We start from the raw sequence: 16457 nt of genomic DNA, 5'->3' as shown, positions 1-16457 counted from the left end.
ATTTTTAATCATGACTTTTCGTGAGATAATTTTTTGGTGGGGACGAAATGTAACATACGTTTTCTTTTTAAATGTTTGTAATGTTTTTATTTGCTCCCGCAAATTCAGTTTGCGGGAGCTCAGGTCGAGCAATGCATGCTAAAGTTGATCTACGTTCTTGCTTCAATCTAGCTTACGACCATCAAATAGTCATCTCAAAGGAGGCTATGAATCAGAGGGCTCAGAGAATACCTATGTCATATTCAGTGTTGGTTTCTATTAAATGGCCTAAAATTTCATTTAGAAAACGAGATCCGCAAAATATATACCTGAGAAAATTGTACTCGAATCCTTCTAGCGGGACCATTTGCTTCCAACGTCCATACCACAACACAATCCTTGTAAATAATCTCAGCTACATCTAACTTTACATGCATATCTACTATTTCGCACTTTGCCCTTCAAAATCTGAACAATTAAATTTGATAGTAATTATAGCGCGATTTTCAAGTCGCGCAGTATTGGGACAGAGCCTTTTTTCACCGCATCTCCAAAGACCGTCACTGCAACAGTTGCTGTGGTAGCACTGATCTTTAAAGTTGTGAACAATAAAGCCTGGACTTATTATAAGGCTTGAATGTATAACAAACTAGTTTCCAAGAAGCCCTTTGCAATTGAAAGAATTTTATTGACGAGTAAATTATGTGGTACTGTATGGAGTATGGTAGCGCTAGGAGGGAATGGGTTAATACCAAAAATTTACGTGATAATGATTAGCTCATGAATTGGTGGCTTATTTAGTTTTACACATTTTTTATACATGTTAATCTTCACGATTGCCCGTTCATATTCATGTTACAGCCTGAACTGCATTCTCTACGGAACTTAACAAAATAACATCCATCGTAAAATTACCATTCGCCCAAATAGTGTTTAATCAAACTCACCGCAATCACAAATTTCATGAAAATTTACATACTTCAAGGTTATTTACAATTTCTGTACAATGTTCTAGCTTACAGTTGTAAATTAAATAAAAAACAGAGTACATCATCGCATGGATCTACAAAGATTCATGGTGCGTAAATCGAAATCTAAATTTTTCGTGTCGAAGAAGTGAGTTAACGCAAGCTTAGAAATTATTTCGAAACTGTATAGTCAAAAATTCTTCAAAAATTGCCTGAAAATGAAATTTTTTTAAAATAATTTAAAAAATAACTCGTCAAAACCGAAGACATAAAAATGTCTTAGTAAGAACTCTAGAGCTGAACATGATCCAATTCTGCCAAAACGTTCAACTATTTTTCTTGACAACTTGCATTTGGAGAAATCCATTAGTTTTTTCTCGTAAGCCGGTGACTAGACATAATCGTAGGTCATTTGGGACAGTCCCACATCAAGGATCGCCATCACAGTAGACAATAAGCTCTTTCTAACAGCGCTTCAGATGAAGCATTCACACCGCGTAATAAAACAATCGCCGGCTAGATAGAAGGCATTGATTAAAAATTTCCGCTAATCCAATATTGCTGACGCCGGTAAGGTAGGGGTTGGCATTGACGAAGAACGAAGCAGAGATGAACGGAACAGAAACTAAGGCACCCGTACAAGTCACAAACTGTACGAGACGCCAGCAAGAGAGGGGGAGAAGAAAGTACAGATGATCCGGCTAACTAACAACCTAACCAACACAACCTGGTCTTTTTAAACGACATTATCCCCACAAATGACTTGCCTACAAAACAATATAACTGCCCTGCCTGTATAACAACCTAACCCCTACTACCGGCCTGCCTACTCAACAACCTAACCCCTACTACCGGCCTGCCTACTCAACAACCTAACCCCTACTACTGGCCTGCCTAATCAACAACCTAACCCCTACTACCGGCCTGCCTAATCAACAACCTAACCCCTACTACTGGCCTGCCTACTCAACAACCTAACCCCTACTACTGGCGTGCCTACTCAACAACCTAACCCCTACTACTGGCCTGCCTACTCAACAACCTAACCCCTACTACTGGCCTGCCTAATCAACCACCTAACCCCCACACATGACTTGCCTTCAGTTGCCATCCTCGCAAATATTTTAAATTTGAGTGCCAACACGAAAGTATATTTGACTGCTGTATAACGAGATATAAATCCGTAAAACAATTTTTCTTCAATTAGATCCAAGATGAGATTTCATAAATTTTTTATCTTGATAAGAAGTGCGAGGACTTTGTCGAGTCGCAGTAGCGCGGTCTCTTCGTCGGCGCCGAGCGTCACGTCGAGCAGCAGGCGGGAGACTTGCGTCCTCAGCGCCACCACCAGCCGCTGCAGCTCGGGACTCAGGTCGAAGCCGTGCACCACACAACTGCCAAGGCAATCAGGTCTCAAAGCAGTCAAGTCTCAAGGCAGTCAAGTCTCAAGGCAATCAAGTCTCAAGGCAATCAAGTCTCAAGGCAATCATTTGGTTGAAACGAGCGGGGAATATTTTTAGAGCTTTGACATGCGGGAGGCACAATTTTGCAAGAAGCAATAAGACCAAATTGATGATTACGATCGGTACGAGCTGGGAATATATTTGCAAATACAAAATGTTTTAGTGTTTAGAACTGCAACCATTCGTCTACTGTCAAGTTGAAACGTCCAATTCATGATATTAGTATCTAAGGCCTGATTTATGGCGTTACTGTCAGTAGGTTAATCGGCGAAGTTTTCTTCAACCAACCCGGCTCTGTTCATACATAAAATGCGAAAAATATAAAAAACACATCTGCGAAGCTGGCTAGGCCGTGTTCACTCATACAATCTTCAACTGCGAGATTGGCAACCTGTGTTCACAAATAATATGGGAAGAATAATAAAAAATATATAACTCAGTACTCACTGCAGTGAGTGACAGAGAGCGCATTTTCTCGTCGACGAAAACGTGAAGTCACGGACAGACGGACGGTCAGACATGACGAGAACAATAGGGCATTTTTTCCATAAATGAGAAAATGCGCTAAAAACTACGTTTAACTACAGCTGCGAGACTGGCAACGCTGTAACACCTAACACTCCATAATTAAATGTTGCTGTATAGACCAACTGAACAATTAATAATTGAGACATCGTTACGTTTCGGGGCCCATACTTTCAGAAAAAAGTCAAGAGATCGTAAGTTCACCAGCCAATCATTGACGGCCTTTCTAGCAAAATCCACCAATCATAGACAAGAAAATAGAGCGTAAGTACTTACGTTCACTTAGCGAGTTTTGAAAGTATGGCCCCAGGATTCTTTGACAACTCACGTCTGGCAGCCAGGCAGGGGTGGGATGCGGGTGTTGGGTGGAACGGAGTCGGGGGCTGTCCCAGAGGCACCACATCTCAGCCACGACCCGGCAGCGTCACTCGAGTCTGTACCACGGCGATTGTATAATAAGTTTACCCGCCTACTTATTTGCCATTTAAATAGGCTTGGAATGAGAGCCAATCGAGTCTGTACCCCGGCAATTGTATAACAAATTTAACTGCCTACTTATATTGCGTTGAAATGGGCATGGAATGAAAAATATTTTTGTAATTGTAAAGTCTGTTGTGAAAGACACCAGAATAAAGGTGGTTCTTACGCAGCTATAGTTAGAGTTCATCTCACAGTCCTTCTGTGATAGATTTTCCAGTAAATTGGAGATGTAAAAAAAATCTCGTGATTTTTGGAACGCGGTTTATACTTTACGTAAATACCGCATAAGTTTTTTCATTCGTTAACGACTTCGAAAATTGCGATGGAACTCTGAAGGATTAAATGAAGCGAATTGACATTAACTTAGCTGAGATGAAGAGACACGAGATAAAATAATAGTGACTTGGGATATGGTGATATTAGATGGAGTAAGTTGGGATCAAACGAGTAGGGATGAAGCGAGTCTTGATATTGCGAGTTGTGGTGAAGCGAGTTGGCTTGGGATTGGGATTAAGTATTGATAATAATGTTTACACTGCTAAAGACGATATGGGTCATTGTGCCGGAAATGATGAAGCCCTCACCGCGATCAGAGTAGAAGACTTCGCACGAGACACACAGCCGGCGACCGTTTCCATCTTCGAACAGAAAACTCTGACGAATGACAGTTACAAGTAGAATTAGAAAACTTGTGGTAAATTAAATCAGCTAATTTATTACTTAAAGTTAGCTAATTTATTACTTGCGTAAAGCATTTATGTCTTCATCGATCACACAACTTAGTACTAAAATTGATACAGAGCACATGCTTGTCGGGAAATTTTTTAAGGTCATCGCCAAGTTTATAAGATCTTAAGATCAAAAAAATATAACTCAGTACTCACTGCAGTGAGTGACAGAGAGCGCATTTTCTCGTCGACGAAAACTTGAGGTCACGGACAGACGGACGGACAGACGGACGGACAGACGGACATGGCGAGCACAATAGTTAACTCAGTACTCACTGCAGTGAGTGACAGAGAGCGCATTTTCTCGTCGACGAAAACTTGAGGTCACGGACAGACGGACGGACAGACAGAAAGACAGACGGACGGACGGACATGGCGAGCACAATAGTGCATTTTTTCCATAAATGAGAAAATGCGCTAAAACTAAATACGAATGATATAAAGTATGCTTATTCCTCACTCACCTGACAATGAACGCAAGGACTTTCCAGCTGGACTAAATCTTTCAGCGAGTTTATTTCTTCAGTTTGACGAGCAGAGCCATCGTAACCAGCTGTTGTTGTATCTCCATTCCTTCCGTGACCTAAAGACAGACTTTGGCTATTCTTCTCCTCATCGTCCAGTGCCTGAACACTCAAAATAACGGGTTCAGTTTTGATGTCTGCAAGAGGATCGGGCTCGTTGTACATAAGAGTTACACAGTCCTCCGTATCGAAATGTTTGTTAAAGGAAACAGTTCGCACAGCACGTCTGTTTCTGGCATCGCTGGTAAGTGTTTCATCAGTTGGGGAGCCGTCGCTGTCCGCGTCTGAAGGTCTGTTTCCATCTTGCAACCTTGAGGGCTCTGGAGAATTACCGGCTGCAGTTGTCTGGATGAATTTCCTTTCTAATTCACCGCTTGAGGACCTTTGGGGAGAAGGCGCTGTACCAACATGGGAGCTAGAATTATGTTACTTTCACACATTCTAAGAACCACTAAATGTTAGTTGGAGTATGTATATAACATAACATTACATAACATAGTGATCTCGACGCTGAAGTGTAGGCCGTTCAAGATGACGTTCAGCTCAAAACCTACGAATTAAACTTGCGTTACAGAACTGGGGTATTTTTTATTCACAATTTAATCGAAAGACACGAGAAGAGCACTGATATATCTAATAGAAAGAAAGATATGTGAATACGAGAAATTAGTCAACGGTTTGTAGATGAAAAAAAGGGTTAAAAGTTCTGTAGTTGGCATCAGCAACGAACTTTCCCACGAAAACACTGTCTGGTCTGAAGTTTATAGAATTTTATAATTTTTAGTTTTCTCGGACAGATTTTCGAGAATAATATAAGGCGCGCGCAATGCCCCATCCTTTTTAATTATTGAATACAAGAGCATTGGAAAGTGCAGAACCAATGCTGGGCTTTGGAATGCACCGTCCTTTTTCGTCTTTAGTGTGAAAAAGTTGCGTTATACTATAGGCATCGAATACAGTATACACAGTACAGTAACCACTAACTCTATTTCCATAATGTATCAAATTTACGCTATTATATTTATGAAAAATACAATCATCATGTTAGCTCACAATAAAGGATTAGTTTACTTCATCCTATATTGCAATCCAATATATTGTCTTCATCAAGAGGCACTGATTATGATCACTCACTGGCGATCCAACGCGCGTTTCTCCACCATCCAAACTTTCGCGATCTCCTTCAGCTTCTGGGCCTGACCTGTGGAAAGAAACCTGGAACCTGAGATTTGATTTATTAAATTAATTGTTAAAACTAGAGAAACTTTAAATAAGTCGCCTAAAAATTGCTACGAAACTTACAGCCCGGAATGTTAAACGCTGCATCATTAACACGTGAATACTAGCAGAAATCATAGCTGAGCTCATAACTAAAGATAAACAAACATGAGGCGAATTATCCGACCCATTTGTTTGACTACGGGTGCATCGACTTCATCAATACCTACTATTGTTATCTGAATTGCCTTGTGACGCGAGTTACTGCCAGTATATAAAGGGTTAACCCTCCGTCTACGGATACGGTGACTACAGTCAATATTATTCGTATCTAAAGGCCTGGGCCTATACTTTCAAAAAAGTTAAGAGATCGTAAGTCCATCAGCCAATCATTGACAGCCTTTCAAGCAAAATCCACCAATCATAGACAAGAAAATAGTGCGTAAGTACTTACGTTCATTTAGCGAGTTTTGAAAGTATGGACCCTGGTAACGAGTTATTCCCAGCAAACAATTCAAATGATGAGGATGCCTGAGCTTGCTTAATAACGACGCATGAGACTCACGCGCTCCTCGATGATGGCGCTTGGACTTGGCATGGTTCCTGATGACCGTGGACTCCGCCACGAACTCGACATCGCAATACGCGCACTCGGCGCGACTCACGACACGACCAGGTCTTATCCAGTCCCTGTAGTCGGGGTCATTCTCCCAGTTTTTGTTATAACGCGAACTGCAGCTCAGAACCTCGCCCATAAGCCTGCGTTTGTGGCGCACTCCTTTGCCATGGCTCTTCAAGACGCCCATGTCGGCCGTCATCTCGATGTCGCAGTAGGTACATCGCGCGCGCTTCGGGTTCTTCCCTGGAGCGATCCACTCCCTAAGAGCGGGATGTTCTTCCCAGTCTGCACGGTAGTTCTGGGGGCGGTAGTGCTCGCTGGCGTTCTCCACGAAGAACTCCGGCTCTTTGGTTGGGTCTAGCATAGCACGGATAAATCTTAAGACCGCTACTGCTTAGCACATAAATAGCCTATTAAAAAAATCTATCTGCAAGGGAATAAACTCAGTCTGATGATACAATAATCATTTATACGGAAAACGATAACTTTCAAAATGACATTCGAATTAAATATTTGGTCTCAAATGGGCTAACATGTCGGGGTTAAATTTCAGTTCCTGTAAATATCGAAAAAACAGCCAACTAATAAATCTGAGAGATTTAACTATCAATGATTTGCAATAAACATATGAAATAGGACAAGCGCGAGCGACTCACAGTGGCGTTTGCATTTAACCTGTTTAGTTTCACACAACTAAACCCACCAAAATGGCTTCCAAATTCATAAATAAAGGAAAGCCAAACCTTCAGGAAGGTTTAGTAAAAAAATTACGAAGGAGCTGATCAGAGAGTAAATACATATTTGGATATTAAGAACACAAGATAGTCCAAGAGTTCTAAATATTGACTCGATGCGATATGATCCACATCCGGGACTTGTAAAAAATCTAGTAAAAAGCAAATAGCAGCGTCAAAAACACAACCGCGACATGAACGGAAACTTAATCAACAAGAAATATTTATGAGCACAATAGAGCTACAGCACGACGAGCGACTCCAGTGAACACGGTTAAATTACAGAGCGGTTAAATATTTAAACAAACCACAGCACCGACTTCTCAAAACTATATAGAACAATCCGCAGCCTCACTAATGCCAACAGTGGCCTCACACCATCCCACTCAGCTATTACCATCTCAGATACCATCCCTTCACGTCCAACATACCTATTGATAAATTATTATGTCAGCATCAGACACCTACCAAAGCACATGGTAGACAGACAAATACGCAGGCGCAAGCACAAATTTCCACTAGAAAATAATTATATCCTAGCCACAACATCTGACACCTCACGCGTCGTAAGACAGCTCAAAAATTCTTCAGTCGTAAGGCCAGATAACATATCCAACATTCATCTTAAGCACCTCGACCTGCATGGTATCAACACTCTCGCAAATATAGCTAACTTTTCTTACGCCCACTACATCATATCATCAATCTGGACAACTGGCAAAATCTTAACCCTCCTGAAACCGAAAATTACACTGCTCTGCACACCATCCAAAGTTGTATAGCGCCTCAAACTCTCCATAACCATGCCTCACATTCACCTCTCACCCACACAACACGGTTACATAACTCATCACTCAACCACCACACTCCTCACCAACCTCACAACGTATACAAGATGACATTAATTCCAAGCGCCCTGCGCACCTTACACTCCTGATTACAATCAACATTAGCAAAGCATTTGATGCCATCCCACGCTTCCCACTCACAGACAAAATCTACAATACAATACTACATAACACCAAACGCTGGCTTGCCAACTACTTAACAGGCAGTCAATCGTACACTATAATGGCAAGTCATCACACACAAAGAACATACCAAACGGAGTACCCCAAGGGTCAGTCCTCTCACCAACACTTTTCAACCTTTACATGCACGACATTCCTGCCCCACCAGACAACATTCACATTTCATCCTACGCAGACGACATCACAATTACATCAACACACACCAATGCTAACACATGCTCTACCCAAGTACAACCTTATATCACACAACTAGAGGGCTGGCTAGCACGCAACAGACTCAAAGTAGCCCCCACCAAATCAACAAGCACACTACTAACAAGCCACACAAAGGAGCATCAACACAGACCCAGAGTCACACTAAACAACACCATCATACCACACACACATGAAACCAACATCCGAGGTGTGGGGGTCTCTTGTAAAAATGAGACCAGGGAACCACAATAACAACAACATCCGAGGTGTGAATTACAACAGTTCCATGTCTTTCGGGCCACAAATACAGAACATAAAAAAATGCAGACCTCGGCCAAACACACTTACAGCCCTCACAGCAACAACATTCGAACAGAACAAAGAAACCCTCACACTAGTGTACAAACAATACATACGCTCAGTACTGGACTATGCAAGTCCAGCCAGGGCACTCATAATTTCACCACCACTTCACAGACACCTACAAACCATACAAAACACAGCACTCAGAATCGCACTTGGCAGCACTCAAACCACATCGCCCAGCCACGTCCACGCAGAAACAAAACTTGTCCTTCTGAAAGAACACTTAGACATGAGAGGCACCCAATTCCTTCAGCATTCCACAACCCTCTCAGTCCTTGCCATCAATTTCAGCATCTACCCCCAACCCCCAGAAAAATAGCTTAAACTCCATACAACCACTACCTCACAATACTTGACGCGTTAACCCCGCTACAGGCCCAGCCAACTTCATCAAAAATATACACACACATCTAACCCGGAACGCACTCTCGAATCCACCAATCAACAATATCATAGACGACATACCGGTACCGCCAGACATCAGCCATACAGAATAGCAGTTAAACCGTGCAGACAGGGTGCACCTGAGCAGACTCTGCTGTGGTCATCTTCAATCACTATACTCCTAAAACAAACACAGCTTGGACAGCACTCACTCGGACCTATGCCCCCAATGTCACACAAAAAGTGTCAACAATTGTAATGTCACTCTGGTAGGAGTACGAATAATGTTTGCATTCTTTGGCAACACACATATTAAAGATTTTAGGCTAGGAACAACGTGAAAAAATATAATGAAGGGGAGATATCGTAATCCAAATTATCAAAAGGAACCACTATTTGTCTGGAGGACAATTTACGTGTGAATTTCATCCACTTTACCTTAAACATTACAAAATTCTCATTAGTTAACATACATAAAAAGTGATGCATTCAACCTTATAGTCATCCAACACAGTGGCGAATTCCTTGTCCCTGATAAATCCACATCAACAGTCCCGTCAGAATTTCAAGATTAGCTGATATAGCGCACAATAACTATATGACAGAAGAGTAATAAGTGTAAAAATAACCTCACAGAATAAGATTACGACAGAAAATGAAGCCACAATGCATGCATAGAATTGGCTGGGCTCGCAGGTAGAACGGAGTGTTCCAACTATCTTATATTGATTGATAAAGAAGCGTAATTATTTGTAAAATTAAATTGAATACGAATTGAATTTGTACTGCCACTATCGAATGAGGAGAAACTAAATGAAAACAAGTAACTTGAAGCTTCTAGTATTGATAAATGCAATATCTTTATTACCTACTGCCAACAACCATCATCCTGTGAGCATTTAACATACCTACCTATTTCACATTAGAATGGGTATGCATAGCAGCAGTTGAATGCAACAGCGATAAGCAGATGTCCTGATGTCATTATTTTGTAAAATTTAAATTCTGACACTCATGCCTAAAATTGTTAAAGAACCAGTCTATCTGTGGTCTCACTCCACAATGGGCAGGCTGATAAAACAATTTAGTTAACGTAAGAAAAGTTTTGAGTTTCATTTTTTGCATAGAGCTGCTTAGCTTCGTCAAAGCGTCATTGCAAAGGAACCCTGAGTCTCAGGAAATAACTGTACAAATCTTTAGATAAATTCTAATCTAAATTTAAAATAAAAAATTATTTTACTTCTTAAATAAAGGCACACTAATAAAACAAATACAAAGCTCATGTATTCACGAAAAGATAACTCATAAGATGCACCGTAAATATTTTTAATGCAACTGATTTATGAGCATAAATCATTGAGTGACGAAAAGAATTATCAAAAGCGAGCAAATTATAGCGTTTAAAAGAAATCTACAGCACGTTTTGTTCTTCGGCGTCGTCGGTAACGAAGAGATTTCAAAAGTTGCAGTATAACGACGCATCAGTAATTTTTGAGCACAATATGCTAGGTTTATGTTTTTTATATAATGTAAAATGTACTGCAATCTAAGTAAGGTGAAAAATGAACAAGTGAGTAAAGGAAATTAAAACGGCACAGTACACGGCGGCTCGCATGGGACAGGCAACAATATGATGCAGTGCAGGATAGCTTCGAAAAACTTGACTAGTTTCAGCATCAAGAATAACTTAAATAAATTTCATTCATTCGTATGGAGAACTTCTTTCATTGACATCAATTGCAGAATTATACATTGTGCTAAATTCTAAAGGCGGAGTTTTCCTTTACTATGGCACAGTATTTTCCTTCAGCTATGATTTATCTTATATCAACAGACGTTGTCAATAAAAATTTTCACTTTCTAATCATGAGGAAATGTTGGCGAGGTTCTTGAGCTTGCTGATGGCCGTGATGGTCTTGTCAAGGCAGTCATCGATGTCGTCAGCAGCGTTGAGTTCGTCCGTAATTATTTCGATTTATCTTATATCAACAAACGTTGTCAATAAGAACTTTCACTTTCTAATCACGAAGAAATGTTAGCGAGGTTCTTGAGCTTACTGATGGCCGAAATGGTCTTGTCAAGGCAGTCATCGATGTCGCCAGCAGCGTTGAGTTCGTCGGTAATTATTTCGATTTATCTTATATCAACAAACGTCAATAAAAACTTTCACTTTCTTATCACGAGGAAATGTTGGCGAGGTTCTTGAGCTTGCTGATGGCCGTGATGGTCTTGTCCAGGCACTCAAGACAGTCATCGATGTCGTCAGCAGCGTAGAGTTCGTCGGTAATTATTTCGATTTATCTTATATCAAAAAACGTTGTCAATAAAATCTTTCACATTAATCACGAAGAAATGTTGGCAAGGTTCTTGAGTTTACTGATGGCCGTGATGGTCTTGTCCAGGCACTCAAGGCAGTCATCGATATCATCAGCAGCGTTGAGTTCGTCGGTGAGGAAGCTGAGCCGCGACCGCAGCGTGCCGACCAGTCCCTCTACTTCACGTCTCAGGTCCAGGCTCAGGCAGTCGCTCTCCTCACTGCTCATAAAAAGGCTCACAGTAGAAATACGTGCAATAAAATAGGGTTCCCATGTAAATAACCGTTAGAAATAAGGTTCCCAGTGAAAATATCCCAAGAGGAACCTTATTTCTAACAGTTATTTCCAGGGGAACCGTGCTCAAACCACAAATAAACACTCAATAGGAGGCGGCAATCTGGCGTGGCCTGGGACTGTTACGTAATAAACACGTACTAAGGTTACTATTACACTGTTACAAAAAACGGTGAAAAAACGGTCCCACTGGCGTTCTAGTGGCCGGTCGCCCCGTGAAAATAAACTGTTGCGCCGTTTTTATCAGACATTTTACGGATTTCTAGTGTTAAATTAGAATAAAAACGGCGACATGGTGTTTCTTTTCACGTGCCGACCGGCCACTGAAACGCCGGTATAATACCGTTAACGGTAATTTTTCTAACAGTGTAGCAAATAATATAGGAACATGAACTACAGAGAGATTTATATAAAATTATGCTTGTACATTCATGAATAGTTCGAAGCATCATTGTGTGAGAATTTTCACAGAATTTACTGGAATTTTGAATAAATTTGAAAATTACTCAGGAGCAAGCACCTCCGCAAAAATTCCCATAAATTACGTATAAGTTCAAAGATTATTCACGATAATGTTTTTAGAGCAGAAATTTGAACAAATTACGTCAGGGAATTTGCAAATTATCCATGAGCATAATGGGGTCAGCAACTACCTACGTATTCATAAACATTATGCCTAGAAAATCGAAAATTATTCAAGGCCATGATTGTGTTTGCAAAAATTACACAAAATTCAGCCAGGAAAATTGAATATTTTTAAGAAGCACGACAGTTATACGAAATTCTGCCTTGAACGAGTACGAATTCATTCGTATGATTATGTACGTCAGCAGCTATTAACACAAAAACTAAAAAAAATATGTAATTATCCAAGATGAACAAATAACCATAAAGCTTAAACGAATTCTATATAATGATGATAGCCAAGAAACATATACTCAGCAAATTCTCTATCAATATAACACAATTCTTGCCTAAGGCCAGATACAATGACCGAGTATCTTTCGTCATTACAAATCAACACGAGCCACAGTACACAATATATAGAAATTTGCTGGATGTATATGAAGCCTATGTTCATTCAGCCTAATTTTTTCACGACTGGTACTCTAATACAAGCAACTATTAAAAACAAAGAAGAGTTTAAAGTGCGATACGTCAATGTTAAGAAAGCAATAGGTATGTAGAACAAGTAAAGATATCTCGTGAAAGTTTGCAGAAATAGAATATACAGTAGGTACCTACATAGCACAACAATGAATATTGCTGAACACCTGTGAGGATTCAATGAGGTGAGATTAAACGAGGGTTTGAAAAACTCGTTCTTACGTTTGAGTATCACAGAGCGTTGCAGATTCATCAGCAAATGAAGAACTACTTGTAACTTCAGAAATGTGAATCTCAGTGACGTCACTTTCAGGTTCTTCGTCGAAAAGCACATGGTCAGCCAACGCTGACTTGGTCCAGGGTTTCACTAGTGTAGACTGTCCCTTGATTTTATTGGCTGGAACAGTGAATTTACATGAATAAGAAATCATCTGTGGTTCACTTAACGATTTCAATAGCAACAGCTTAGCAAAACAATGCATGTTAAAGGCTAATTATTTTAAAATTTAACTTCTTACCTAAAAAGTAGCAATTTTCTACAGAATGATCAATGAAAAATAAATAAAAAAATAACTCGGTACTCACTGCAGTGAGTGACAGAGAGCGCATTTTCTCATCGACGAAAACTTGAGGTCACGGACAGACGGACAGACGGACATGGCGAGCACAATACTGCATTTTTTCAATAAATGAGAAAATGCGCTAAAAATAAGGCATTTACAGGATCAATTGATTGGCAAATTACAGTATAGCAAATCTACAAGGATCACATAATCACGACACGCGATGATTATCAAGATTTCAATTAACTTTCTACCAATAAGTACAATGAGTGGGAGGGCAGAGCTGCTGACCTGACTGTGGCGCCAAAATTTCGTCCATAAGACCGTACTGACAGCCCACGCAGTGAGTCTGCTTCTTGCGGTCCTCAAGCAACACACACTGTGAGGCAAAATATGACGGGAGACTTGTTGACAATATCACTTGTTTTCACTCTAATCTAAACGTGCCTCACCAAAGTAACAAGAACCATATAAGAAAAACATGCTTAGTAAGGAAAATATCAAAAAAGATGAGTGATACATGAAACTAATTAATGTCAATGCTGAATTCAGTTCATTTGAGCAACGAGTCAACGTTAACTGTACTAGAGTCATATGCCACACATTGATCTATAGACTAGATCAATGACTAGTCTGTAGACAATGACTAGATCAATCTAGTCTATAGACTAGAGTCATATGCCGCACATTGATCATTTAGATGTATAAACCTCTTGGTACATGTGCATGACTGCAAAAAAAACTAGCTTGAACTCACCTGACACTTGCCACACACGGCATTAAGCATCTTCTCTCCTTTAAGAAGGAATTTACCAATGAGGAAAGAGAGTCTCTCAAGTGGTTCATGTCGGTCGTCCTTAACAACAACAAGGGCTGGCTGCACGAGCTGCTCGAAGCTCTGCTCCAGCACTGCTGTGTCCTGACACTCACTGTGCTTGATCTCATGCACCAACACACTGTCACTGTTAAAAAATTCAAGTATATAAACTTCATAAAGAAAACTAAGTACCTACATAAACAAAACTAAGTACCTATATAAAGACAATGTGATAGTTTGAATATCCATACACATTTAACAATTAATACAGAGCATTAAACAACTACTTATGGCCAAACTATACCAATAATTAATAATATTCACACGATTATACCTCAGCAACCATCAAATACCAAAAAATGAAATTGCATTAATATCCGTAAGGAATGCTTTTACCTACTGAAAAATGGGAAAACTTTGTAATTGTCAGTCATTACAAGTTCCAATTTTAATTACATATATCTGAATTAATGACATAAATTTAAAAAACTCAAACCACCAGGTTTCAAAGTAATAGTTCACTTCATACATTTTTTTACAATAATTATTACAGAATCCTATCAACTTATCCAGATACTAAATATTGCAGTTGATTTCAAATTTACCTGCAAATCTATATTGATGTGGGTATATTGAAGTCACACACTATGTAATGCAATATATACATAAATAATACCTACAATTAAAAAGCAATATCATATCTTCATGTTGATTATTTCATTAATAGTAATCATCAATGAAACAAATAACAATTAATCAATAAAATTGTTGCATTAAATTGAGCACAGACTTGTTTTTTGGAAAATATCAAACAAGAAGAGAAGCAAATATTGTACACTAACTACCCATTTTTTATTTTCCTCCATTAGCCCTGTTTGATGGCAACATTTTTTTTAGTCAAGTGTAACTTCTGTGCAATAGGGTAACATAACAATTGCATTTCATACAAGCTTAGAATGCCTGAACTGAAGAATAACTTTTAAAATATTTACATTTTCCTGAATCTGAAAGTTCCTATATCTGGTAGGTACTATCTATACATTGAAATAAATTACTGTTTATTATATCATGAATAACAATTAACTAAAATCTTACTCAGTCTCAGCTGCCTCTATTGATATGCTCTCAGACTCCAAAGATGATATTCTCCTGATCTGATCATCATATTCTGTAAAAAAAAGAAGTAGCACATGTTTAGAACTAGATTTCAACAATGGAATCTTATTTTGATTATAAAATCACAAAGTAATTTTGATTGGCAGCAGTTTTTCAGAAGCATTGCCACATGCTCTTTTATACCCAAAATAAGCAAGCTAATTACAAATCAATGTAATTAAAATGTACGTAACATATAATTTTGCTGGTACTCACCTGCAGATTTCATGTGCTTATAAGATGATAAATGACCTCTCAGGGCTGCAGAATCTGCAGGAATTTGTTTTCTACAAAGTTTACAGTATGCAAATGCTGGGGTTTTACCAGGTGCTATCCAGCTACTGTAGCGAATGTCCTCCTCCCAGTCTTGATTATAGAAGCCTTTTCTGACAGGCTCGGCTCCACACTCAATGACTGCAGTCACTTCTCCATAAATGGCTTTCATGGACCTCATGTGCTTTTTACTTCGTGCATGGTATCTGAGCACAGTGATGTCAGAGCTCATCTCACAGTTGCATGCACGACATTTGGCCCTACGGCTATTTCTTCCCCGTGTTAACCACATGGAAAACAATGGGTTTCTCTCCCATGCTGTTCGATAGTGTTGAACCCGGTTATTTGGGCTCTTACACACTTTCATAAAATGAGATGGTTTATGCAGCTCAGGTAAACTGATCACTTTAGTATGAATAACATTGGAAGCTTGCAGGTCATCACCATCATCCAAGGCAGAGACAGATATAGATTCAGTTTTAACCTCACCAGAAAATAAGGCATCAACAGTATCACTTGAGGACTCAGGGGTGCATGATTTATCACTCACAAATTCAGTCTTCACAAACTGAACAGTACCCAATAACTCCATATTCATCATTTATGAATGAAATATTACAAAAAGGTTTTATCTGAAAAATTAAAAAATAAAATGTAGAGCATTAATCATGTGTGAATACTTGTACTTAATCTGTAATACAGACTATACAGTTTAATGC

General features: G+C 39.5%; 2 protein-coding genes across 3 annotated transcripts; both read right to left on the bottom strand.

Moving 5' to 3' along the window:
* Window positions 1-1163: 1163 nt before the first annotated feature.
* On the bottom strand, window positions 1164-10437 carry LOC108665026. Of its 2 annotated transcripts, XR_001930409.2 has the most exons (7): window positions 6451-10437; window positions 5802-5868; window positions 4608-5049; window positions 4000-4069; window positions 3264-3369; window positions 1786-2341; window positions 1164-1751 (listed from the first exon to the last, which is right to left on the bottom strand). XR_001930409.2 is itself a non-coding variant. In XM_018151742.2 (6 exons), exons 1-6 carry the CDS (start codon window positions 6866-6868, stop codon window positions 2170-2172), a joined length of 1275 nt encoding a protein of 424 aa, XP_018007231.1. In that variant the 5' UTR covers window positions 6869-10437; the 3' UTR covers window positions 1164-2169. The 2 variants fall into 2 exon arrangements, 1 of the variants encoding a protein (XP_018007231.1); XM_018151742.2 differs by having other exon boundaries at window positions 1164-2341.
* Window positions 10438-10498: 61 nt separating this feature from the next.
* LOC108665025 lies at window positions 10499-16372 on the bottom strand. Its single transcript, XM_018151740.2, has 6 exons — window positions 15682-16372; window positions 15406-15478; window positions 14251-14455; window positions 13785-13872; window positions 13153-13327; window positions 10499-11749 (listed from the first exon to the last, which is right to left on the bottom strand). Exons 1-6 carry the CDS (start codon window positions 16337-16339, stop codon window positions 11557-11559), a joined length of 1392 nt encoding a protein of 463 aa, XP_018007229.1. The 5' UTR covers window positions 16340-16372; the 3' UTR covers window positions 10499-11556.
* Window positions 16373-16457: the final 85 nt, after the last annotated feature.

Source organism: Hyalella azteca, unplaced genomic scaffold (genome assembly GCF_000764305.2).
Source record: "Hyalella azteca isolate HAZT.00-mixed unplaced genomic scaffold, Hazt_2.0.2 contig13225, whole genome shotgun sequence".
Classification (NCBI taxonomy): domain Eukaryota; kingdom Metazoa; phylum Arthropoda; class Malacostraca; order Amphipoda; family Hyalellidae; genus Hyalella; species Hyalella azteca.
This window is presented reverse-complemented; position numbering and strand designations above follow the sequence as displayed.